Below are 26,389 nucleotides of genomic sequence, written 5' to 3'. Positions count from 1 at the left end.
TTTTAGAAACTGTTTGCTTAATTAGTAAACACCTACAGGTTTTTTCCAGCAAGATCAAATCATGACTATTCTACCAGACATTCAAAATTTGATCTTTACTAGCCGATCCCGTCCATTGAGTTAGTAAACAAATCTATATTATATTCGTCAAAAAAACTAACTATTTCTTTACAACTTAAATCTGCAACATATTTCCCCAAGTTCTGTAAAATGACAATCGCCTATGTCTGTACAAATAACTAAAGTATTTTTATATATATTTAAGTATTATATTCAGCAACTTCAACTTATTAGTTCGTCATGTTTCATTAAGCAAATTTGAAATTGATTAAAATTTTACAATGGACTGTTTATTTTATTATCTTTTATTTTGTGATATTGACGATTTATGTAAGTTCAGTAAATTTTAATTGTTATTGATATTTTCTGACTTTTTGTAAGCTTTGTCCATAAAATTGTACAATTTTTAGTAATAATAAAGTATATTTTTCTTCTATTCCATACCCATACGATATAAATGGTTATCTTTGAAAGTGTTTTAAACGTAGTATTACATACTACGTTTCTATTCTATTATCTGTCTCATGTAATCACCTGTACATGCGAAAAATTATAATTACTATATTTAAATTAGCCACATTATATTAAAAACTTAAAGTTAAAAGTCTTTTCTAAACAACTACATTCTAATATTCCATAAGAAGGGATCTTTACTATGTCTTGCGCGAAGCGAACCAATTTTGGAACATTACGTCATACCTTCAAAAGCTAGCTTGAGAAATAATTGACATGCGTGTGAGACACCCTTTTGAGATACTTGTAAGATACCCTTTAGCGTTGGTAATCACATCACAGAACATAGATTTGTTTTAGAAATAATTAGCGTGCGTGTAAGATACCCTTTAATATTTTTGACCACAGGACATTATTGTATGTTTTGGTAAAGTTAATAACAATAATCACACAACTTAAATTGTTTTATAGCAAATTTGGAATTTTTATAATACTTCCTTCAGTCTTCTTTCGGAAAGTGGTTGGGCAAATAAATTTATTAGTATTATTATTTATTAGTTTGTTGTGATCAATTGCTGTGGTGTGATTTATCTATTTTATTGAATGACAATTTTATGTCCTTGTGTTGTCTAAAATGTTCTAATAAGTACTACAGGGTTGTTTCAATTTCTAAAACTAAAACTACACTTTTAGCAGAATTTTTACTTTACACACACAAAAGCATTTTATAGAACATCATAAGTTATAGAATATTGATGCATTAGAATCAGTCTACATGTTAGTATTTTTATATTACTTTAAAACAATATTTTTAAAAATCAGAGAAGTATAAAAAGCAGAATCATGAATCTCGTAGCTTTTATAAAACACCTACATGTCCACCTACTAGTTATATATAACAATAGACTTTAATTTATAGTTTTTCTTGTTAATATGCGAGGCTTCATAGGATTGAACAGGTTACAAGTAAAACAATTAAAATTTCATTCAAAAATGTTTATTAAAAATTAATGTCTACATTTATTTCCTTAACACATCAATAATGTTCTCTGGGAAGGGAAATATTGGGAACCATCCTCATTTTCTTCTTGCCTGCTGCTTGTTGGGCTGACTTGGCTGACAGATTCATCCTTCTGGTAATATCACCATCATACTGAAAAGAATATCAGAAAAGTATTTAAAACATAAGAGAATAAAAAATTCAAAATCTTATATAATGTTCTTAAATAGACTTAATGTTTTCCCTGGTCATCACTTTACCATTTACATTAGCTCGGATATTAATTGTGTAGGAATAATGTATTTTAATTTCAATACTCTCAGTTGTCTTATGGTTTTGAGCTTATGTTACATGAACTATGTTAATTAATTCATTCACCAGATATCCATTTAACAGTATTCCTAACTGAAAACAATTATTGCCTACTGATAATTTGAAATATTCCAAATCTACAGCAAAAAAAAATTAAACAAACATCTTAACTACCTTAACTAAAGTACCGCCTTGGTACCCATTAACCTTATAGTCAAAGCTGGCATATTCGGAAGAAATTATTGTCTTCAAAGTATCATGGAAGTTTACAAAACAACCTCACAAAGTGGTAGTTCATATTGTAATATCACTCTTTCATTGCCTATATTATTTGCAGACCTCTGAATCCCCTATGTTTCATACACAGTGATATGACAGGTCCCAAGTACTAGTCTGGGGTTATGATTGTTCCTAAATTTAATTAAATATCATTAAATAAAAACATTTACTTAGATAATAATATAATAGAAGAGGTAGGGTCCCTATTCCAACATCTAAGAAGTAATTGAGAATAAGAATCTGTAGTTTTGTTTGTATTATTATATTATTCAATGTTTTTAATGTAAAACAACCTACCAATAATCATAGCTTCGGATTTTTCATCTATTTAAAGATGGTCTGGATAATTGGCTGGATTATTAATAAAAATCACACAGTCCAATAAACCCCAGTCTCCAACCTTGACCCACAGCTGGGCTTAAAAGAGAAACATGCATGTATTGACAAATAAAACTAATTAGTGGAATTCTATTACCTTGTACCTAACTCAACACTAACAGCAGAATCATGTAAAGTTAATTTATCAATGGCATTTGTTAAATTGATATGTTGTGATTGATCCATTGCCTACATTCCAGCAAATACCATAGCATGAGATGGCCCGAAGCCCTTTAATGGTTCTATTTCTTCACCACTGTCATGGATTGTATAACCAATGTGTGCTTCTTCTGTGGATCTAATGTTGAAACGTATAAGGTCTCTTTGACCTGCAACAGTAAAAAATATTATCATTAAGCATGCAATAGAAATCATACTTTACATACTCAATATTTTGGAACATACAACCTAATTTTTATTGTAGTATGGAATCTCATATAGAAATACATTTGTCTTAAAGGTAGATTAAAGGCACCTCTTATACCTACCTTAAGCACAATCAAGTATCATCCTCGCTGAATGTAATTTACATTTTGAAGCCATATTAAAAATTAGTTTTTTATTGACTTAAAAATCATAACAAATGTTGTTTTACCAATATATCTGTTTGTATGTAATAATCCTATTATAGATGGAGTACTCAATTTATTTCTTTGTTTTCTTTTCATCAAATTAATTTACAATAGGCGAATTTGAATTTATTATATTCTGTCTGACATTAAATTTGGAGAGACATCTAAAAATAGTAAAATTTGGTAAAATATTCAGTGCAGTGTTAAATGTCTTGTTCTTTTTTCTACTCATAGATTACTCAATTCATGAAATATAATTTACACATTAACAGTAGTGTTAGACCAATTAAATGCTTGTTATCTTTTCTACTCATAGATTACTCAATTCATGAAATATAATTGACACATTAACAGTAGTGTTAGACTGATATTCATAGAACTATAACTATGAACTAGGGCTTTACACCAACAATAAATTCATGAAGTCGCTTCAAGGTCAAATTTTAAGTATATGTTGTAAGCACAATTTGACATCCAATTTTGATGTGAATAAATTCGTAAAGAAATATAACTTGTTCTATTTTTCTCATTTATTAGACGTGAATTTAGTGTTACCAACCTGTGTAGATTTGTCGCGAAGTAGGGATAATAATTATTCTTATTAGTAATTATCATATTAGAAATAATTGACAGACGTGTAAGATACCCTTTAGAATTCCGTTTAAGATCCTCTTTGGAACTACTTGTAAGATACCCTTTGGCGATATAATCGAAATGCGTGTGAGACACCCTTTTGAGGTACATTAGCGTTACTAACCACAGAACAACTATCTGTTCTGCGAAATAATGGACAGTGGAAGTGTGACGTCACAACTGTCAATTACTTTCCAAACGAAAGTTGAAATGCCCAATTCAAGACTTTTTAATTTCTATAAAGTTAACATTATGCTTCCTCTGCTGCTTTTTCTTTTAAGTATAGTGTTTTTTACGATAATACCATCATAATTCAGTGTTCTATTTCTATGAAATATAGTTTAAAAGTTTAAATTAAAGACATTCTAACCTTACTTTATTGATACATGCATTTTATTAATATTTTTATAAAACAACATGCTTTATTATTTACACAACCTTGTAAAATTGTTGTAGTAACTATTAGAATACTTAGATATTGCAAAAAGCGGAAAGATTCTGTAAAAAAATGAAAAAATAACGAAAAATACAAATTATCCACACTAAATATTGTTTGTTTGGAAAGTGAAACCAAAGAATATAGACGCCGTCTATATTCTTTGGTGAAACTGACAGATTTCAATAAAATCTACGTCATCACTTCCACGGTCCATTGACATGCGTATGAGTCACCCTTTTAAAATACTCCTTAGAACTCCCTTTTTCTTAAAATTGATTTACTTAAGCCTAACATTACTCTCGGGATAAGGAATCTTTTTGTAATTCTTTTGGCATAAAATAATACGTTGTTTGCTTAGAAGTTTTAAGTTGATAAAGGAAGTCCCAGCTTCGCACTAGTCGACAGTACTTCTTACTGAACCCTTTAAATAAATTTTATTTCATTGAAAATTATGTATATAATTAAAAAATTGTCTTCCAGACAAAAGTAGTTGGTTGTATTGTGAATTGATAATTTGGAAAGTACTTTTAAGGTAAAATATATTTATCCTATGTAGTAGCTGTAAATTAACATTAACTTCTTCGTTTTAATTTATAGTACTGACTTCACCAGCAAACCAAATGGGAAATGCACTACCAGTGCATTATTGCAAAATGTATCTGCTGTAGTATGTCCATTTCTTGGACTTCCAACCTCGTATATTTTACAAATTGTCGACTTGTTATCTACAAACTTGCTCTATTTCGTGCTAACTCTGTCATTACCGAAGATTTCATAATATGAGCCACTTTAAATGGAAAATAAAAGATACAACTGATGAATGTTTTATTTCTAAAATAAAACTTTAATACAATTAAAATAAATGACAAGAAACATGATCACAGTCTATGTTAAATAACAGTCATAAGATCTAAAAATTATCAGTTACAAAGATTCGATCACAAATCTTATAAACAATAAAAAAAAAAAAATAAAAGAATGTCAACAAGTTACGTTTGGTGTACTATTTAGTAATTCTGACATTATTTGGCTTAGATCTACACACATCCACAGTATCTAAGAATGTTTTATGAGGTTTTTAATTTATTTTGCAGATGCTTAAAAAAGACACACCAGAAAATAAAAAGTCATCGAAATAAACCTAGTTAGAGTAGACTTGGTAATAAAAACAACACACATACATCTAACAATTTTTTTAATAACATTTTGGAAATAATCTCTTTACAAACAACATTCCTATTGACAATGTCAACTAACGTCATTGAAATGTAAAATTCATAACCTACTCTAACAATTTTTCTCGATGGTTTTGTACTTTAAAATAATAAAAAAATTTATTATTGTTCATATTGTTACGTTTACAATACTTAATACAATGACAACTATATACGGTGTAGGTAAAAGTATATGGTCGGTTAACAGAATATCTAACACAGATATAAAATCATAGTTTCAGCGAATAGACAAAGAAAACAATCATATTTCCTCTTGGTCTCCCCTCCACATTCCTTATGCACGCCCACTAGTAAACGCGAGACGATTATTTCCGATCCAGATTACACGTAAGAAACAGCGGCAGGGTTGCCTTATTGCCCATTGAATTGATTCAAAAAATTGGCGATCAGTCAGTGCGCGGATATATTGCCATTCAAAACTGGATGATGATATTAAAAATGAAACACTAAATTACACAAATACTGTTACAAAATTTCTTAAATCCATGAAAAATTTACAGATTCGCATTTTTATTTGACGAAATTGTAATCCAATTTTGAAATAAAACAAGATAATTTTAACAACATCGCGATTTGGTTACTGTTTGTTAAAATTTGGTGGCCTGTTTGAACATTTAATTACCTAAGAATTTCTAATTGTTTGGAGTTATTCTTAATTTAAACAGTAGTGTTGGAATTATTTTTTATTTGATTTCATTTTTATAGAACTAGTTTTTATTTTCACATCTACTACCTCCAAAAGGGAATTATGGTTTCAAAGATATTATTTGGAAAATACCAAATATCTTATTTTAAATTAAAAGACGTAATTTTTCGTCCAGTTTAAATTTAATATAATACACCTGCTCATTCCTAATGCTTTACTAGTACTGTCTTTATTTATTATGCTTTATGAAAGACCAACCAACCAACCAACAGAAGATATGTTATGCAATACACGTGGCATAACAAACTAGTTCTGTTCTGCAGAGATCAGCGTTGAATCAACGAACCGTTTTATACAATCGTTTATTTGTCGTTAACGAATCTACGGTTTCTCACTGCGAAGCCAACCAGTTGATGCTTGATTAAAAAAAAAAAACTACGTTTTGTGTAGACGTAAACAGAGGAACAACGAATCCTTCACGTCGACGAGGACAATTAGTTGATCTGAGAGACTACTACAAAACTAAAAATAACATCACGACTCTTTCGGGGCGATGAACAGTAGAGCGATCGGTTGACGTTGAAAATAAAATAACTATGTAGGTATTCTGATTAATGAATTAGTTTCGATTTTCGATTGATCTGCATTTTCGATTTTAAATCTTGATTGTTCGTTAAAGGATTTATTTAATGTATATATTCAATTAAGAAGTCTTTTTCTAAGTTAAAATGATTTACCTAGTATAAGAGTAATAATTTTATTTTCAAAAAACGCACATTTGTAGAAGATGCAGCTTTCATGCTCGACTTTCTGAATATTGCAATGATCGATTATTTTTAATTTGAAATATTAACATATGGGAGTCCCCGATTGATGTTTTGTATTATTGTGTTTATCTGCGCGTAAAAATGTTAGTATTTTATGACATCACTTTGAGAAAGACATTAACAGTGAGAAGACTGCAATATTTGCAAAGAAAAGTTTAGTTATAAATCAGCTACAGCAAATTTGAAAAGCCATTGAATAAGAAAACATACTTCAGTATTTTTTCTTCGATTCAAGAAAGCATGTTTGTTTATGTACTCGCTTATTTGAAACTACTGTTAAACAATCAACTAGTTGAATAATTTAACTAGTTACTTGTTTACGAAAAACGGTTCAGTTTCGTTAACGATAAAAACGTCAACGACCCACCTCTATTCGTTAGAAACGCACTGTACTATGCACTGTAAAATTCCACTCACAATAGAACCTTTCTGCCTTTACGTGAATTTTGACTCCGCCTTCGTGCAGCTCCATGGTCAGGAGTGTTTGCACTATCTTTGTGCAAATTGTGGCATATTCCCAATAAAAAACAGTAAGCTGACATTTAAAGCAATTCGACCAAATTTGATTATCTTACAACATTGTTCAGATGCTAAAAAGACAACAGGTCAAATAAAACCAATAAGTTTGGCAACGTTGAACTTCCCCTCTTTTATTTCCACTGATGCATTTTCGACGATATAAAGGGCGGACCTAATATACCGCTCTCTTTTTAAACAGGTGTTTCTCACGAAGGTCCATACCGACCATAAACTTTTAGCTACACTGTATATACAAGCTCTACGCTCCTGAAGAAGCTGAAGTTGTTTTCACTTAAAGATCTTTTTTTGTGTGGGGATCATCCCACTCTGGGTTTGGTTTTACAGTTTCTGGTGTGACTTCGCTGTTTCCACTACTTTTTTCCATTCTTCTCTCTATTTGATTGTCCTTCCTATATTTCTAATTTTCATACTTCTTAAGTCTTCTTCCACTATTTGTCTCCATATCAGTTTAGGTTTGTCTCTAGTTCTTTACCCTGGTGGTATTCGTTCCTCTTTCTCCATTATTGTTTGTTGTGTCATGTTTTGAGTTTGTATCTGCAACATCTCTGAAGCAATTTTCTTTACCTGTTTGGGCGTTGAAATCTCTTTATGAGGATGAATATATCTTCTCCCGGGATTTTCTGGGCATTTTCTTCTAGCGTTTCATAGAACTGTTGTTTTATCAAGTCATCACTGTTTTCTTGAACTTCAAGACTCGAAATACCACTGTTCTCCAACTGTCAACAACACATGTTTATATATATTTTCTCATGTTCCAAACGTCACTAGAAATGTCACCGTTTTCGATGTCATCTTGAATGAGCTAGAACTTTATAGCCACAAAAGCAAACTCATGCCAAAAAACAGGTGTCTTAAATATAATAATTACTATCCAGCTCTTCTGCATCGTGTCTTCTAAACGATATATATCCAAATAAAATAATTGTATAAGTAAAATTTGTTGTATATGATGTAAAACCGAAATAAAAATCTCACTAATCACACCTAGATACTTTTGATGTGCCTATACATTATTTAAACAATCGAAAAATACAATTTACTACCATTTTATAAAATCCCTAAGTTTTCTTAAAAAACAAAATATAAAAATCACAAAATTTTAATTTGTTCGGTAAATATTAAATCCTACTATTTGGTTCATCGTTGGTTTTGTCAAAAGAAATATTGCATCTTGTTATTGACGAATATTACCAACACAAACGACTATTGATGTTGAAAGTGTCACTTTCAAGTTGTAATAAATTGATTTGAGGTTATGTTTTTTATTGAACGAACCCTGCAAACAACTAATTAAGAAAGTACTTGAATATGTTGAAGAAAAAAGTGACAACGGTTTCTTTTTACCAGATTGTGCCATTAATACAGTCTGAAGTGGTCTTATGAAAGTAGATAAGCAGTTTTATGTCTTCTCAGCGACTATTCCTCATTTTATATCAATTTCAACTTTTCTACTGCATTGTTTAGACGAATTATCGTTGTTTCTTGGTTTATCTGCAATATTTCTTCATACAAAATGTCAACATGAAGATAACAATCGTAACTATGTAAAAACAAGTTAACGATTTAGATTGTAAGACCAAGGAGCCTACTTTAAAACATCACAAACAACGTGATGTAACTTACATCAACATAATTACTGTTATGTTGTCTACAGGGTGGTGAATCGTCAAACGGGTCATAGGAAACTCAATGGGAAATTCTAAGTTGTTGAATTCCTACTTCCTTAAATATTTTACACCAAAAATCAAGAAAAACTATTTGTAGAGGACTGAAATATGTATCGAAAACAAATGTTAAAATTGTTCTACGAATTAAACGTATTCCAAAATTTTGCAAGAATATAATACATTTTTCAGGCCACCCCTTAAAGTCAGGCCACACGCGGTGCAAGAATGTGTATGACATGTTGCGTTTGGTCATACTGATGTTTCTGATATTCAGTTGATGAGAAAGTAGCAATAATAAAAATGTTTAATTCAGGCAATAGTGCGCGAATTGCCAGTTCTTTATTTAGCGTAAGATATACCAATTCCAAGTCATTCAACAATTCAAAGGATTATACAAAATTTTGAAAATACTGGGACCGTGATTTCTAATTGTACCTGTACAGACAATATTGCTGAGGTACCAAGAAATTTAGAAAATCAAAATGAAATAAATGTATTAACAACTGTTGTAGAAAATCCTAGAATAAGTTCTCGGACCATTGCAGACCAGTTTAATATTCATAATTCCACGGCCTTAAAAATTTTGAAAAGGAATAAATTCCGTTCATATAAATTTCAATGTCATCAAGAACTAAGAGGAGATGATAAGCGACGAGCAGAATTTTGTTATGATATTTTAGAGAGGGCTAATGCAGACAGACAATTTTTAAAACATTTTGTTTAGTGATGAATGTACATTCACATTAAATAATAAACCAAATGTTCAAAATTATAGGGTTTGGTCGACAAGAAAGCCTGAGGATATTATTAAAGGCCATGCCCAATATCGTCGCAAAATAAATGTCTGGTTAGGACTATTTAGACACAAGATTATTGGGCCATTTTTCTATGAGGAAAATTTAAACTCAAAAAAGTTTTTAGACTTGCTACAAGAAGAGATTTTACCCTGACTTGCAGAAATAGCTCCAGATGAAGAAGAAATTTGGTTTCAAATGGATGGATGCTGACATATACCTTGACATTTTAGCAGTTCTATGACATGACACTTGGACGTTGACAGATGTCATGGGACGTTACTCACTTCATTATTTACGGAGTTAGGTTATGTAGGTTACCACGCAAATTTTTTACACGTACGTATAAAAGAGATGCCCTGCGCACAATAACTGGTAGGTTAAGGAATTCCTTAAAAACAGCTTTAATAATTGTTTGATTGGACCTGACTGCTGTAACATTAAGTGCCCCCCCCCCCCCGAGATCGGACGATCTAGCTTCAAACGATTATTTTATCTGGTTGCATCTTAAATTAAAATCTATTCTGACCAAAAATTTACAGATATTGAAGCATTAAACATGCAGATTATTGTATTGAAGAGAGTGCAAAAATAACGCCACGTTTTCTGGCTAATGTTACACGATAATTTTACAATCGAGTGGGATTCTGCTTAGTACAAAATGGCTTATTGTTTGAACATTTGTTATAGTTTTATGTTTAGAAATTCTCATAAATTATTTTTAGGAAGGATCACAGTAAAACTGTATTGAAATTCTTTGAATTGTTGTATAACCTGGAATTGAATTGGAGTGTATTATAATATCTTACGTTACATAAAGATCTGGGAGTGCTCGCACTATTGCCTGAATACATTATTGCGATTTTTCGTGAACTGAGTACATTTCATCAACTTTATTGCTTTGTAAACAATATAATTTATTGTTTACAAAGTACTATTTATTGTTCAATAGTAGTAGTATTTGTAAAAATTTATTGTTTATAGTTTAATCATAAAATAAAATATTGACAATTTAACTATTGTCAAATATCAGAAACATCAATACGACCAAACGCAACACGTCGTACACATTCTTGTACCGTGTGTGGCCCTCCTTTAATGTATTATATTTTTGCAAAATTTTGGAGTACGCTTAATTCATAGAATAATTTTAACATTTGTTTTTAATACAGATTTCAGTCCTCTACAAATAGTTTCTTATGACTTTTGATGTAAAATAATTAGGAAAGCAGGAATTCAACAAGTTAGAATTTCCTATCGAGTTTCCTATTGCCCGTTTGGCGATTCACCATCCGGTATATCTTAGTATTCTTACATTTTGTGTTGACTACACCGTACGGGTTATCATGTATATTGTGTTGCCTATATCAAAGGGAATATGTATGTTTAACGTTATAATAACAACATAAAAGAGTATTTTTAACAAGGGAACTAAAACATTTTACTTCTCTTTTTTTATTAATTTGATGCTTTCGTTGGTATTGTGATGTAGGTTTAAGTTAACGCAGCAGTATAAGTAACTTAAAATAAGTTTTGCGTCTTAAAAGGAGTAAAATAAAGAATAAACCTTTTTTATTTTCCCCGTCTCTTATTCTCTGCTCTTGTTTCTCATTCTTTTTCTCGCTTGTAGTCTCATCCTCTCTTCTTTTCTCTGTTTCCATCCATCCTCCCCTCCTCCTGTCTATTTCCCGCATATTTTTGTTTCGTCACGAACGTAAATTAAAAAAAAAACAGACTCTTATAGGGAATGGTCAAAATAATATCAAAAAAATACTTTCTCTCATTTCAAACAGCATTCCAATGTTCTGCCCTCCATAACAAAACAAACATGTTAGGTTTGACAGTCGGTGGAACCATGGCGCCCATCATCGGACTCGGTAAAGGGGTTCCGGTACTTATAGGTACGTCAGTGTACCTAGACAGCAGATTCCGGTATCCCCTACCGATCGTCGCAATTAGAGGCACCTTTTCTTGGGTTCCTTGAGTACTTTTCCCCGTGTGCAGAGGTACGATGGCTCTAACTTCCTCTTCGTATGGACGGAAGATGGTGATGGGTCGAAGAGTGAACCGTTCCGCTATGATGACACAGCCCCAGGTCGTACCGATGTAAAGCTCGTCGTTGAGGGCAACCAGGCTGGTTACTTGGCAGTTGCTCGGGCTCAAGTGTTCCTCGATAGCTATGGATTTGAGGCTTTCAGAACAAGGTACTAGTTTGGAACAGTCCAGTTTGTTTATGATGGTTTTCGTCTTAGAATCCCACTGGTAGACGACGCAATGGGGTCTCACGTATGACCAGACGTTGCTTTCGACTGCAATGATGTTCATAACGTCAACTTTGGCGATAACTGGTTGGTAATGGTTGACGAGTTCGTGCCCTGCTACTACTTGATCTTTAATAGTGTAGATGGAAATTTGACCGTCAGATTCGCCACACCATAACTCACAAGACCTGCAAAATAATCTGTAAATACTCAAAGGAGACTTGATTTTATAAAAACACACACATACCCTTCTTTTTGATCGAATATACCACACATACAGTTGATTGCAGACATGGAACCCAGCTCTGTCATAACGAAGGAACCTTCTGCAGCAGTCGGGGTCAATGGTTTGGATTCAGAGTTGACCAAAAACAGTCTACCATTGGACAAGGCACATGCTACTCTCTTCAGTGACGGCAAATACAATAACGCCTCCACTTGTGTATTTGGTTGGTTGTCCAAAGTATAGAAGAACAACTTCCGTCCGTCATTTGCTCTAAAAATAACCAAATATTAACTTATATTGATGCAAAAATGATTTTTACTTACGAATAAGCGTGCAGTTTTCCGGAATAGTCGCCGATCCAAATTGAATCGCCCACTGTGCAAGCCGCTGTAGCTCTAATAGGTAACGTCATCGTATGGTACTGTAGCCATCCCCTTTCGGCCGCCAGAAGTAAGTCTACCCTTGAATTGGCACACATCAGCCACATCTCCGAGCCCGATAATCCTTCGTCTACGAAAAAAAAAAAAATTAATCAACAACAGCGTCATAATTGATACGATTTTTGCGTGATGTAAGTTGTGTTGCCTATACTGAAGAAACGATTATGTAAATTGTGTCGCCTAGATTACAACAAAATCCTCATATCCTCAATGTCGAGTGACACTGATGGGTAGGCAGATTGAGACCTCAGTGCCGTTTGACGGTTCTTGTATTTATACACAACACGATACTGGTACGTCTCGAGTGAGGGGAGTAGGCAGATTGAGACCCCGAACTCGAACGGTACCGTATCCATCTTAAAAATGGGTGCCGAAACGTCGAGCATTAAATTCTCAACGCGGTTTTTAACATTTTAAAGATTTAATCTCGATAGAGCTAAAATAAGATACAACACTGACCTGTTATATGAGTGAGGGCAGCACTGGTCGTAGCTACGACAGGAGCTTGATGTTTCAACGAGACTACATCACAGAGATGGGTGAATTCAGGCGCGCTTGCTATCGAAACGATCTGGCTAGCCGAAGGTCTGTCCTTCGGTTGTTGGGACCAACACAGCACCATTAGATCCAAAAAGTAGCTGGGATACAAAGTTTCCTAAACATTAACTAATTTATTATACGATAATAGTATAGGAGACGATATAAACTAACCCTGTAAGTTAAAGCTGGCCTACCGCCTTCCAGAATACACTCCTTGACTGACTCGTGACCTTCGAACGGTTGATGTAAAGTCAGAAGCTCGTACACGAACATGCCGAAAGAAAAACAGTCCACTTTTTCAGTGTATTCTTCTTCTCCGTTGTATCTCATGATTTCGGGTGCCATGAAGCCTTCGGTGCCTCCAAATCCCTTAGTACCAGAAGGTAAGGTCAGTCTACTAATACCTAAAATAAATAATGTTGTATATTTGGTTATAAGATGACCCCTAACTATTTTCTTATCCACCAATTTGTTCCTTGGCACAAAGCTAAAAAGTATCTTATTCCAGATACCCTTTAAGTGTTGTGGCTCAAAAAATAGCTGGAGTGGAGGACGAACTTTGCACGTGCAGTCTATTTATGTAATATTTACCATAATCTGCAACTTTAATATGAACAGGATGTTCCGGGTGGTCTACAAAAGGCGGAGGCATCTCCCAAACCAATACATTCTCCGATTTTAGGTCCCTGTATATGATATGTTGTCTATGAAGGTACTCAATAGCTTTGGCTACCTAAAATAATCGATTAACATTACTTTTTCGGCCCAAAAGTCCAAAAACTCACTTGCAAAATGATGGCTTGAAGCGTGTAAGGTCCTACTTTAGCTCCTGATCTTCTATAATGCCTTAGCACCAGATCTAAAGCTCCTTGAGGAGCCAAATCAAGTACCAAAGCAAGGGGACTCGTGCATACACCCACAAAAGGTACTATGTTTGGATGTTTAAGAGATAAGAGAATGTTTAACTCCTGTCTAGCCGTACAATACGCTTTACACGCGTACTGTAAAGGATCTCTGTCCCATTTGCCCTGAGCAGCCTGCAACAAAGGTTTGGGCACATTTAAAAATATAAAGATAAGATGGAATATAATCAGGAATATAAGAAAAGGTCAATATAAAAACCAAAACATTTCAATATTTAAACTGCTGTATTGCAAAATTACGTATAATATTACCTTAAAGGCTATAACTGCGGATTGCCGAGCATTGGGACCGGGTTGAACAGGCTGGAGCATTTTCATAGCCACGTCCATCGTTTTATTGGACCCTCTTATCTTACACGAACCTTTGAAGACGAAACCAAAAGCTCCGCGTCCCAATAATCTACCTTTCTTAATATTTTCGGGTCTAATGATGTACCTCTCGCCCAAATCCATAAAAATCTACAATAAACTCAACTAAAATCACCAAAGAGAATGTGTAAAGATGTCTTACCGTATCTCCGGCAATTCTTACTAACGAGCAATCCCCGTGAGTGGGACAAACGACTGTTTTGCTGCCGTACGCTTCCAGGATACATTCTTCTACCATCCATGAGTATATCACGGGTTTATCTTCTTCTTGTTGGACACCAGGATGGCCTTCCACTGACGGTATTCGACTGGAGCTCGCTGAATCTGGTCCAACGCCACTGTCGCATTCTGAAGTATATGATTCCTGCGATTTTCGGATCCTGTGCAAATCGTGGTGGCCTAAAATAAGAACAATGATAATCAGAAAAGTTCGTTGTTTAATCAAGTAATTAAATTGTATGCATTGGTCCTTCGAACCGGATATTGCCATCTAGTCTTGCGGTTGGTTTCTCTCATATATTTGCAGGAAATATGATCGATGTTTTTTATACTATAAATTTATTCATATGATATAATGGTTAACGTTTATTTAATATTCAAATAATAAATACATTACCTGAATGTTCATTTTCCTGTTGAAGCGGCTCTAATAGGTGGCTACTAGAGGGTGGAAAATCATTCAAGTTATGTTCGTTGTCGGTGGACGCACTTAAACAACTAGGGCATGGAATAAGGCGCGTTATCAGGAACTTCCCTTCGGAAGTGTGAACAAATCTGGTACCGAGAGTGGGGTACCTAAAAAAGTGGAGATTTTTCTATGTAAATAGAATAGAATAGAAATATGCTTTATTGTACAATTTTATGGACAAAGCTTACAAAAAGTCAAAAAAATAACAATAACCATTAACATTTATCAAAATTACATAAATCGTCAATATCACAAAATAAAAGATAATCACAAATATATATAAAAATACTTTAGGTACTCTTCCACTGAATAATATGGTCTTTCAGATAGATAGGCTTTTGTCAATTTACGGAACTTAACGAAAGAAGTTGTAGATTTAAGTTGCAAAGGGAGATGGTTGTATAATTTTTCTGTTGAATATAATATAGATTTCTTTACTAACTCAGTGGACGGCATCGGCAAATACACATCAAAGCTTGAATTTCTGGTGGAGTAGTCATGATTAGGTCTTGCTGGAAAAACATCAGATTGGGCAGCTGTAGAACCCAAAAAGGAAGGCCATATCGAAGATGAGACTCGAACAAAGAAAAATATGTTATTTTGGAAGATGCTATAGTTCATCCCAAACCCTTCTTTCAGTGCGTCACAGTTTATCGAATTCTCTCTAACGCATTAAGCTAGAAGTGACAGAAAAAAACGTGAGTCTGTGATTATTATACATAGAACTTAGAAAATTATATTTCGTTCACGGGTATTTGTATATTAAAGCGAATTCTACTTACGGATATATAATTGGTCGGAGTTTAGAATACGCTAAATAGATATCCAATCAATGATGCGCATAAATATAATTTGACGCAGATGGTCTCGATAGTGACAGTACTTTGACAATGTCAACTGATAAAATGATAATTGTCATTCCAGGATAGTATTTTTAGACATTTTACAGTGAAAATTTAATTTTGTATTTATTGTCATAAAAATATTTTAAATATGCCGAGATATACCGAGAATGAACAAAGAATAATATTAAAATTATTAAATTATTTTCAATTAGAAAAAGAGGCTGGGACAACTTTATTACCAGTTTCTGCCGTTCGTGAAGTAAGTTTTAAATTATTCTAAAAAATATTCATATTAGTAGTTTAAATACTATACATTTTAGCCATAGTGTTTGTAATAAATAATAATAAATACATAAATAAATCTTAGGTAATTAAGCACTTTCCTTGGAATGTATAGAATAGGAATTATGACAAACTGCCGTTCCAATATAATGCACAATAAAATTTTTTATACAAGACGGGACCTCTAATATGTAAATTAAAAAAAATTTAAATTCTTAAAATTTTTACTCCACATTTTCAAAAAATAACCTTTTCACATTTAGCCGATTACGATCCTTCAACTGTCAGATTTAACTAAAATTTCATGCAATAATTCTCGACATTCTTAAAATCCTATATGACGTCAAAATTAGTGACGCACTGAAAGAAGGGTTTGGGACAGACTGTAAACTGATTTCCTTCGACACAGATCTTATTGCATAGCAGGCTGAGGCTAGTTTCTTACTTAACAAATCGATATAAAGAGACCATTTAAGGTTGCTGTCTATAAAAATACCTAGAAATTTTACAGAATCAACGATACTGATCTGGCTGTTATTGTTAAGGGTTGAAAAGCTCCTTTATAGGATAATGCTACTGTCTTATCCACATTAAAAGAGAGTAAATTAGAGTCGGACCAGGTTTTTATTTTAAATAGATCAGAAGTTATAATTGCATGAAGAGTGGCAATATTAGAGTTCCTCCAGGTAATACTGGTATCATCAGCAAAAAGAAAAAAATTTTTCATTAATTTTTAAGTTATTGATGTCATTTATAAAGAAAAAGTAGAGGACCCAGTACTGAACCTTGTGGTACTCCACATACAATGTTTTTGTGACTAGAGTCAGTATCATTTGCTCTAACTAGTTGTTTCGTATTCCTCAAGTAAGATTGGAACCAATTCAAAGAAATACCTCGAATACACAAAGATGTGGAGCTGAATGTGACTTGAGGCTCACAGAAAGACATTTTCCTGATGTAGTTCCACCGACAACCTATAAAAAAAATCCGACTAAGAGGTGCGGTGTATGTGACAAAAATAAAACACGCGCAGAATCAAGATATATGTGCTCCGTCTGTCATGTAGCACTTTGTGTTGTGCCTTGTTTTGGTATTTACCACACAAAAAAAGACTTTTGATTCAAATGCTTTACAAAAATTGACATCATCTTTATAGCTCTGTAAGAATGATAAGTGGTTTCTTATTTCTTTTCGAATTTTGTTCTGTACTATCAATAAAAACTGCTGTCACTTTGTTAACTCTTATTTCATAATTAGATATCAGAAAAAATCTTAACTAGAAATGGAAAATAAAACTGTTCTGTTGGTGTGTTGGTCCTGTACGGTGCGCTGCTCCAGACGAGTATAATCGCCGGAGTGTCAACTAGTCAACTGCTCATAACGAGTATACTCGCATTCGTGGATTTAACGCGCATGGGACAGGCATCAATTTTTAAGGTTCCCGCAGTGAAAGGGTTAAGAGTGTTACAACTTGGTATATACTGCTTCATGACCAGATAGTCCTGTATTAATAATTGTAGATCGTCCATTAAAGAGTGAGAAATCTGAGACAATATAATCAATTATGGTAGATGTTGTTTTAGTAATTCTTGTAGGAGAATTAACGTGCATTGTGAAACCATACGATTCGAATATATTGACCAAGGATAATTGGGTAGCACAAGCAACAGCGTAATTAATATTCAAGTCAACGCATAGAATCTTTCTGCTTTTATTGGTCATAAATAAAATAAAATAAACACTGTCAAAAAACGAAGTGAATAAATGCTAATGTTAAGGGAATTTCTTACCAATCTTCTAGAAGAATGTCGATATGATCCACAGTTAAAGCTAAAAGTTGGGCAGTGCATTCGGTGGAAGGTTCTATCACCAGTTCGTCTTTAATCTTATAGCCGTCAATTTGACAGTTCTCGTTGAATAGCGGTTGAACAACCAAAGATTCAACTGGAAAGTGTATCTCCAAAATTGAACTGTTCTGGAAGTCGATTTCAGACCACACACCTTCTTGTTTCAGTCGAAACCTGACAAAAACCATTAAACATGACATATAAAGGTATTATCTTGACCAATAAACAACAAATAATATGTAACACTTACTTTAATTGTCTATAGTAAGCTGCAGAGTTGTGCAACACTTCTTTCATCCGAAACAGAGTGATATCTCCATACTTTAACTGCAATCCAGTCTGCCAGAGCACCCATTCGGCTTTCAGGTCCAAAACTTTGGCTAGCTGTGCATCTTGAGCCGCATCCTTCGGCAATATGAAGAAAGATCTGATTATGTCTATTATGGTATCGTCGGCTAGAATGCGGGAGATCAGCCGCGACCAAAAACCCGAGGGAAAGTACGACATTAAGAGTAAACGGGTCATGGATTTGTCTGAGGCTTTCGATTTTAGTTGGTACTGGACTTCTTCTGGTGGAGTAACTAAAAACAAGGTATTAATACGCTAAAAACTTGGCGCAATCAGTAGGATACTACAGCATTTTTTATAAGATCGATTCTAGAGGTTTTGATGACATTAATCTTACCATTTTTGGCAGGTGAAGAAGTTCCAGATGGCAAGCTCATCTCAAACGTCCTCTGTACGCTCGGATCTCTGTATAAAACCGATTTTGGCGACACGCTGATCTTCTTGTTCCTTACTGCCCAACCTCTTGACCTTAGGGGCACTTTAACCTTAACCATTGGATGAAACTGTCCCGGATAAATCTGAGCCATGATAATATCTTCTTCAGAAGGCAACAGTGATGGTATTAGAAGTGTTCTGGAGTCCCAGGTCAATGCTACTTCGAATTTATTCAGTAAATTTACGATGTAGCCTTGAAAAATTTACATATTTAAAATTTTCTGTTAAAAGACAGGAATTTGGAGTGTGCTCACCTCTCGTATCCATTGGTCCGATGTTACTAGCTTTGAAGATATGTTTCAGGTCTTCCAATTTCATCACGCCTGTACGTGCAAAGGGGTTGATTTCTCGTATGGTAACGACATGGGCCAGCATATCGCACAACCATTGAGGATCCAAGAAATACAGATCTTTAAGCGTAGCATCGTCGTAGTGGAGTAAAACACCTAAATAGACACAAACAGACTATTTTTATATGTTTAGCACTGTTAATAATACGATAATATGCTGAAATTCCTTCGCCTATAGGCCAAGAGGCCATTGGAATCGAAATAAATCCCGAGTGACTCAACAAAAAAGACAAACACACCAAATAACCTTGAGCATGAAGACTTTATTATTTCACAAGAAAATTGGCAAATATGAGAGCTCAAAATCGTCTTCAGCTGTCACTGAAGTCTTCTTGTGAAATTTACCACCTTTAAGGAACCCTGTTTCATATGAATCAGGTCACCCATTTTTCATTTCTTGGTCCAATAAGTCTTTATATCCATTTTTTCAAACAAAGAGGCCGTAGGATTCGAAATACATCCCGAGTGTCTCAACAAAAGACACAACAACATCCGATAACCCTGAACATTGAGAATTTTACTAATTCACAAGAAAACTGGCAAATATGAGAGCTAAAAATCCTCTTCAGCTATCACTTAAGTCTTCTTCTAAAATGAACCACGTTTTAGAAACTCTTTTCCATTTGTATCAGGTCACCCATTTCTAATTTCTTGGTCTACTAAGTCACTTTACCCATTTTTTCAAACAAAGAGGCCATTGGAATCGAAACACATCCTGAGGGTCTCAAAAAAAAGATACAACGACATCCGAAAACCTTGAACAGGGAGAATTTTACTAATTCACAAGAAAACTTGCAACTATGACAGTTCAAAATCGTCTTCCTACGTTAGTTAACCAATGATATTCAGGCGTTAGTATAAATAGACCGATGGACTCACCGTTTTCATGTAAAAATAGCGTGGCCTGGTGTAATTCGGACCAATCTCTGAAGGTTTTGTTGTACCTCTGAAGCATTTCGGTGGTCACCAAGTTTCTGTACTGTTCGGCGGTCAGTACCGGATCCAAACCGTTAACTTTCCTTTCTGCCGCTATGTAGTTTATAACGTCTTCTAGCGCCAAATAGGTGGCAGGAACCTTTTGTTCCAGAAGCAATTCTTTACTACCAGGTGGTCTCAAACTGAAAACCTAGAACAGATAAAAGAGATTAACAGGAAATGGTATGGTATGAAACTTGAAGGGATCCAAAATACTTACAGTGTCATATATTAAATTGCACAACAACTTTATATTATGCCTAGTTTTACAGCTGATTTCTATGGTGTCCAAAACCCTAGGCAAGCCACATTTCTCGGCATCAACGACGTTGATAAACCGATCCCTAATGATCTGTTGGTACTCTTCGGAGATGTTCGGGTTGAATTCTTGAATGACGTCATAGTGAGTGCCGACTATTATAACCGGCGAGTTTGGAGCGCGAGCTTGGATGTTGACCAACCATTGGAGGATTTCGTTTATGCCTCGATGCCCGTCCGTTATCCTCCAAACTACCAGATACAGGCTGCGCTTTGATAGAAAGTATTGGTGAGTGGCATAGTATCTAAAGTAGAGACAAAAAACAGGATCGGACATACAATAGACAGACAGATTAGTGGCAAACTTACTCTTTCTGTCCTCCAAAGTCCCACGTTCTGAACACTACTGGTCCGTGCGAGGATTGCAGCCTCACTTTTTTCTCGTAGACCCAATCACCGATATCGACTCCCACAGTGGACATGTTGGAACCTCTCGATGTTTTTACGTTTATATTTTTGTTGCCCATACGTTTCGCCCAGTGCTACAAAACAAAATATCAAATCGCACACCGTTATAAAACGTATAAAAGTGCAATTGCTGACGATATTTTTTATATAATCCTTTAAGTTCATTATTTCTCGCGAAAAATAGAATATCAACTAGTCTACAGCAAAAACTATCTAAAATAGAATGTTATATTCATTGTAACGTTCTATATAACCTTCGATGAATACTATTATAATAGAAAAGAAGCAGTCGAATTATGAATCCAAGTAAAAATACAATAGATGGATGAATAGCAATTGATTCATATTTACTTATAATAAGTATACAGGGTGAGTCATAAGGAACTTTACATACTTCTACCATATGTAGAGTCCCTCAGGGAGCATATCATGTGGCCACTAAAAAATGTCAACTCCTCTTCTTTATTAATTAACAGGGTGATTTGTGTAATTGACCATTTATTTCATTTTACTGTAGTGTTTATACGGCTCATTTGATTTTTTTAATTTTTGCATGATACAGTACACTACTATCAAGCATTCGACTGGTATTAGCTAAACTAAAAAATTCCAGGACTGGCTTTGGAAAAATTAATTTAGGGATTCGTATTAAATATTACACCCTGTATATATTTTTTTTTAAATGCAATAAGTGATTTTCAAACTACATAAATAGCCAATGAAAACGACATATGCGACAATGTTGTCGCACTTTTATTAAATTTTTAGTGAACGATCAAATCTGACCAAAAATAGAACAACCATAATGAAGTATCAAATTATAAGGTAATTAATTTAAACAAATGTTATAAATTTCAAACATTTTAATTAAAATGAGTTCCTACAACATAATCTAATACGTAGAAAATTAACATCTTTACTGTCACTTTGTATTATCTCTACGATAGAATCAATTGTTTTTCAATTTTAAATTTTTACTCATAGATCGTATTGGGGCATTATTTTCGATAAATAATAAATTAAATTGATTAAAAAGTCAAACCTCTTGTATGTGTTAGTTTTTGTTGATTGTAAATGATTAAAATTTTATGTCAAATAATAATACATTGCATCAACTGTACTAAATAAAAATAAATCTAAAAAAGTTTAAAATGAAGGTTGGCGTTGACCGTTTGACGTTTCTTGATATTTTATACCCATTGTCATTATTGTCATTATCAATTGTTATTTATGTGTACAAGAATACATATTTCTTCTGTCATATCTACGTTAAGGACATTGTGTTAGTTTTGGTAGAGCTTTTGTTACTTTCGTTCAAAATGCCACATCAGTTTTAGACCACAGAATATGCAGACATAATATTTATTTATGGATTCTGTAATGGGAATGGTAGGGCTGCTAGTAGAGAATATCGCAGGAGATTTCCTAATCGTCGAACTCCCAGTCATCCAACATTTGGATCAGTTTTTTATTATTTGCGAGAAAATGGCACTTTTCCTAGTGGAACAACAGAGCGACATGTAAATGAAGCGCAGGAAGATGACATTATGGACGCCGTTACTATGAACCCTACAATAAGCACTAGACAAGTAAGTCGAGAACTCAATGTTACTCAATCAAAAGTAAGTAGAGTCTTACAAAAAAATAATCTATACCCATATCACATTCAAATGGTTCAGCGACTACATGCTGGAGATGAGATCGATAGGTTGGAATTTTGTAGATGGATTAACAATAATCGACCAACGCTATACAGGACACTATTTACAGATGAAGCCCAATTTACCAGAGACGGGATAAATAATTCACGAAATTCACATGTGTGGGCAGAAGAAAATCCCCATGCTATTCGAGAACGTCGTTCTCAGTTAAGGTTTTCGGTTAACGTGTGGATTGGTGTCATAAATAACCAATTAGTAGGTCCTCACTTTTTTGATGGTCCTTTAACAGGGCAGGTCTATTTGAACTTTCTACAAAATATTTTGCCGAATTTGCTTGCCAACGCGAACGTTGCTATCCGAGGGATGTATTTTCAGCATGATGTTGCACCCCCACACTTTTTACTGGCAGTGAGACAACATCTCAATAATGTTTTTGGCAACAGGTGGATAGGACGGGCAGGTCCTATTTCGTGGCCTTCAAGATCCCCTGATTTCAATCCCGTTGATTACCATATTTGGGGACGATTGAAGCAACTAGTTTACGCAGTGAATATTAATAACCGACAACAATTAATTGATAGAATTATACATTGTTGTAATACTATTAGAACCGATCCCCAGAGTATCCGTAATTCAATACGTCAATTAACAATTCGGCAACAAAAATGTGTACAGGCTGCAGGGTTCCATTTCGAAAATCTATTTTGAATTATTTTTATTTTGTTACCATTATTGTATCTTTTCCAGTTCTAATTTATGGGTTTATCATAACTATGAACATATTTTTTTAAATTGTTCTTCGTTATTGTTAGTGGTTACTGTTTTTTGTTGTGCAGTGACTCAGTTTATCATTTCAAGTAAAATGTTTGAAATTTATAACATTTGTTTAAATTAATACCTTATAATTTGATACTTCATTATGGTTGTTCTATTTTTGGTAAGATTTGATCGTTCACTAAAAATTTAATAAAAGTGCGACAACATTGTCGCATATGTCGTTTTCATTGGCTATTTATGTAGTTTGAAAATCACTTATTGCATTTTAAAAAAAATTTATACAGGGTGTAATATTTAATACGAATCCCTAAATTAATTTTTCCAAAGCCAGTCCTGGAATTTTTTAGTTTAGCTAATACCAGTCGAATGCTTGATAGTAGTGTACTGTATCATGCAAAAATTAAAAAAATCAAATGAGCCGTATAAACACTATAGTAAAATGAAATAAATGGTCAATTACACAAATCACCCTGTTAATTAATAAAGAAGAGGAGTTGACATTTTTTAGTGGCCACATGATATGCTCCCTGAGGGACTCTACATATGGTAGAAGTATGTAAAGTTCCTCATGACTCACCCTGTATAACATAAAGGGCTTAAGTGCTATTTCGGCCATTTTTCTTTTAATATGCGATATTAATTACTGACCCAAAAACATACCGTTTGGTGCAGAAATGAACTAAATTCGATTATTCCTTACGCTTTTCCGTGTGAGAAAATAATGGTTTAACGCAGGAAGGACCTAAGTAAACTAAGTTAGTCCCTTTAAGAAATAAATATTTAAATTTGTGTCATGTTGTATTTGACCACGCGCTCTGTTTTGGTTTAAAATGCAAGTCTCGTGTCGCGAAATATTTTCAGTGATATTTCTTTAATTTTGGTTAAATATATTTTTGTGGCTGTTTTTCAAAACACAATTGCCATATTAAAGGATTATATAAAAACCTAAAAAATTAAATTTGCTTTATAAAATGTTTGGGCCTTTCGCATTTTAAGGCACTCTAACCTAACCAAATATATTTCCTCAAGGCACCGCGTCACAGTGTTGCCGTATTTATTTTAGTAAAATATGTATATGAATGTTACAAATATAAAGTTACTTTTACGAAATAATAATTTGTGTTATGAGAAGCTACAAATTTTAAATAAGTATAAAACTTGCCATATTTTTTTTTGTAAAATATATACGAAGGTTTAAAATATAAGTTACTTTTACGAAATTATAATTTGTGTTATGAGAAGCTACAAGTTTTAAATAAGTATAAAACAAATATTATATACGGTAATTTAATTAATACTACCTATTAATTTTTTATATCATTGTAATCAATTTTATTGTATATGCATTTGATTATCTTTAATTTAACTAAAATCTATGAATTTTTATATAATTTCAATGCATTTCCTATTAATTTTTATATGCATTTCTTTAATATTATGTGAGAGTATGAAAAAACTGGAGACTTGGCAACTCTGACACCATTTAAGAGTATGTTAACTGTCATATAAAAGCTTGGCTAGGTTAGAGTGCCTTAAAATGCGAAATGCCCAAATGTTTATTTCTGAAAGGAACTAAGTTAATTTTTTTGAAAAATCTGTCCAATAAAGAAAATCCAAAATTTTAGATTGATTTGATTAATACACACTTTTAACCGAACCATACTAATGAAAAAAAGAAGAAGAAACATTTTTCTGTTTTCCCAAAACTTGAAAATATCACTTAAATGTCCCATTAAGAAATAATCGATTCAATTATAATTTCATTATTAAAAATAACAAGTCCTATTTTGTTTCGAGCAGTGTATAATAAAATATGACAACCCATAAAAACGCAAATCTAACCATCTTATGCAACATAACCTTCAAAATATTTAAAACAACGCGATCAGCTGACGTATTTATCTTGTTTTAAAAACAATAAGAAGATTCTAACCTCTGGCCGTCGCCTCGTGACTCCTTCCTGCCGTAATTGTTCCAATAAGCTGGTCTTTCCGATGCCCTGCACGCCGACAATCATCAATTTCATCCTGGCGTAGGGTTTGGCGTCTTCCAAAACGGACTTGAGGTAGCCGATAATGTCCATCGTTTTGTATTTTTTACTTTCTATCATAGACTTTAGCGGATCTTGAAGGTTGGTGCCGCGCGTGTTGAGGTTCCACAGCCGAGATAGCAAACCCATCTGTGGTGGGAGTTCGTTTATGTCTATAAAAATAGATTTGTGACTAGGTGAGGTAATTACCACGTGGGTTTGTTATTATTTACATTTAAAATGGAAGATATAAATCTAGTGTTGATAAATTGATATATTTTAGATATATAGTTGATATTTTTAATTAAAAAATATTTTTTTAATCTGAAATAAACAGGTGCATAGACCTTTGATTGTTTTATTTACAAATTGCAGCATATAAGTAGATATTTAGCATTGTATATTATGATTTATACAGGATGTCCAAGTCGGCACCATATGGCAAACTTATTTAGTTTTATGAAAAAAAGTTATTCTTTATAAAAAGTTCTGAATAATCTAAAAGCTAGAATACAATCAGATATAAATTTTTTTTAACAATTTCTGTGTTAAATGAAGAGAATCAGACAGAAATAATCTTGGGAAAATATAAAAATAATAAAAAATTTGAAAGTCCCTTCAGAATAAGACCAATCTGATCGCTTCATATGATACATAAAAGATTTGAGATTTGTTAAAATAGACAAAATCATTAAGACAGGGGAAAAAATGGAAGAACTATCGAGTAATCAGTGATGGATCAGTAACCTTATCTATGGTAGATGGAAAATGAAAAAAAAAGGAAGATATGGGAAAATATTGGAGATGGATTATCTTTTCGTAGAAAAAATGA

At 33.4% G+C, this 26,389-nt stretch overlaps 1 protein-coding gene and 1 long non-coding RNA gene across 3 annotated transcripts in view; both read right to left on the bottom strand.

Moving 5' to 3' along the window:
• Positions 1 to 1,515: 1,515 nt before the first annotated feature.
• Positions 1,516 to 3,282, bottom strand: LOC140448231 (uncharacterized). Of its 2 annotated transcripts, XR_011951665.1 has the most exons (5): positions 2,971 to 3,282; positions 2,580 to 2,811; positions 2,402 to 2,521; positions 2,000 to 2,236; positions 1,516 to 1,666 (listed from the first exon to the last, which is right to left on the bottom strand). It is a non-coding gene; the product is annotated as an uncharacterized lncRNA (long non-coding RNA). The 2 variants fall into 2 exon arrangements; XR_011951664.1 differs by lacking the exon at positions 2,000 to 2,236 and having other exon boundaries at positions 2,971 to 3,275.
• A 5,175-nt stretch (positions 3,283 to 8,457) lies between these two features.
• The window catches only part of Lrrk (Leucine-rich repeat kinase), a 52,379-nt gene continuing 34,447 nt past the window's right edge, over positions 8,458 to 26,389 (bottom strand). Inside the window, 18 exon segments of the mRNA XM_072542343.1 lie at positions 8,458 to 12,284; positions 12,344 to 12,592; positions 12,646 to 12,832; positions 13,222 to 13,417; positions 13,474 to 13,706; positions 13,894 to 14,035; positions 14,088 to 14,339; positions 14,478 to 14,684; positions 14,737 to 14,993; positions 15,211 to 15,389; positions 18,200 to 18,430; positions 18,507 to 18,837; positions 18,942 to 19,232; positions 19,294 to 19,485; positions 20,269 to 20,515; positions 20,585 to 20,927; positions 20,992 to 21,164; positions 25,462 to 25,730. Of these exon segments, the coding sequence (XP_072398444.1) occupies positions 11,621 to 12,284; positions 12,344 to 12,592; positions 12,646 to 12,832; positions 13,222 to 13,417; positions 13,474 to 13,706; positions 13,894 to 14,035; positions 14,088 to 14,339; positions 14,478 to 14,684; positions 14,737 to 14,993; positions 15,211 to 15,389; positions 18,200 to 18,430; positions 18,507 to 18,837; positions 18,942 to 19,232; positions 19,294 to 19,485; positions 20,269 to 20,515; positions 20,585 to 20,927; positions 20,992 to 21,164; positions 25,462 to 25,730 (4,643 nt within the window). The 3' untranslated portion in view covers positions 8,458 to 11,620.

This window comes from Diabrotica undecimpunctata, chromosome 8, assembly GCF_040954645.1.
Source record: "Diabrotica undecimpunctata isolate CICGRU chromosome 8, icDiaUnde3, whole genome shotgun sequence".
NCBI lineage: Eukaryota > Metazoa > Arthropoda > Insecta > Coleoptera > Chrysomelidae > Diabrotica > Diabrotica undecimpunctata.
Note: the sequence above shows the minus strand (reverse complement) of the source record. Positions and strands in the feature narration are given on the sequence as shown.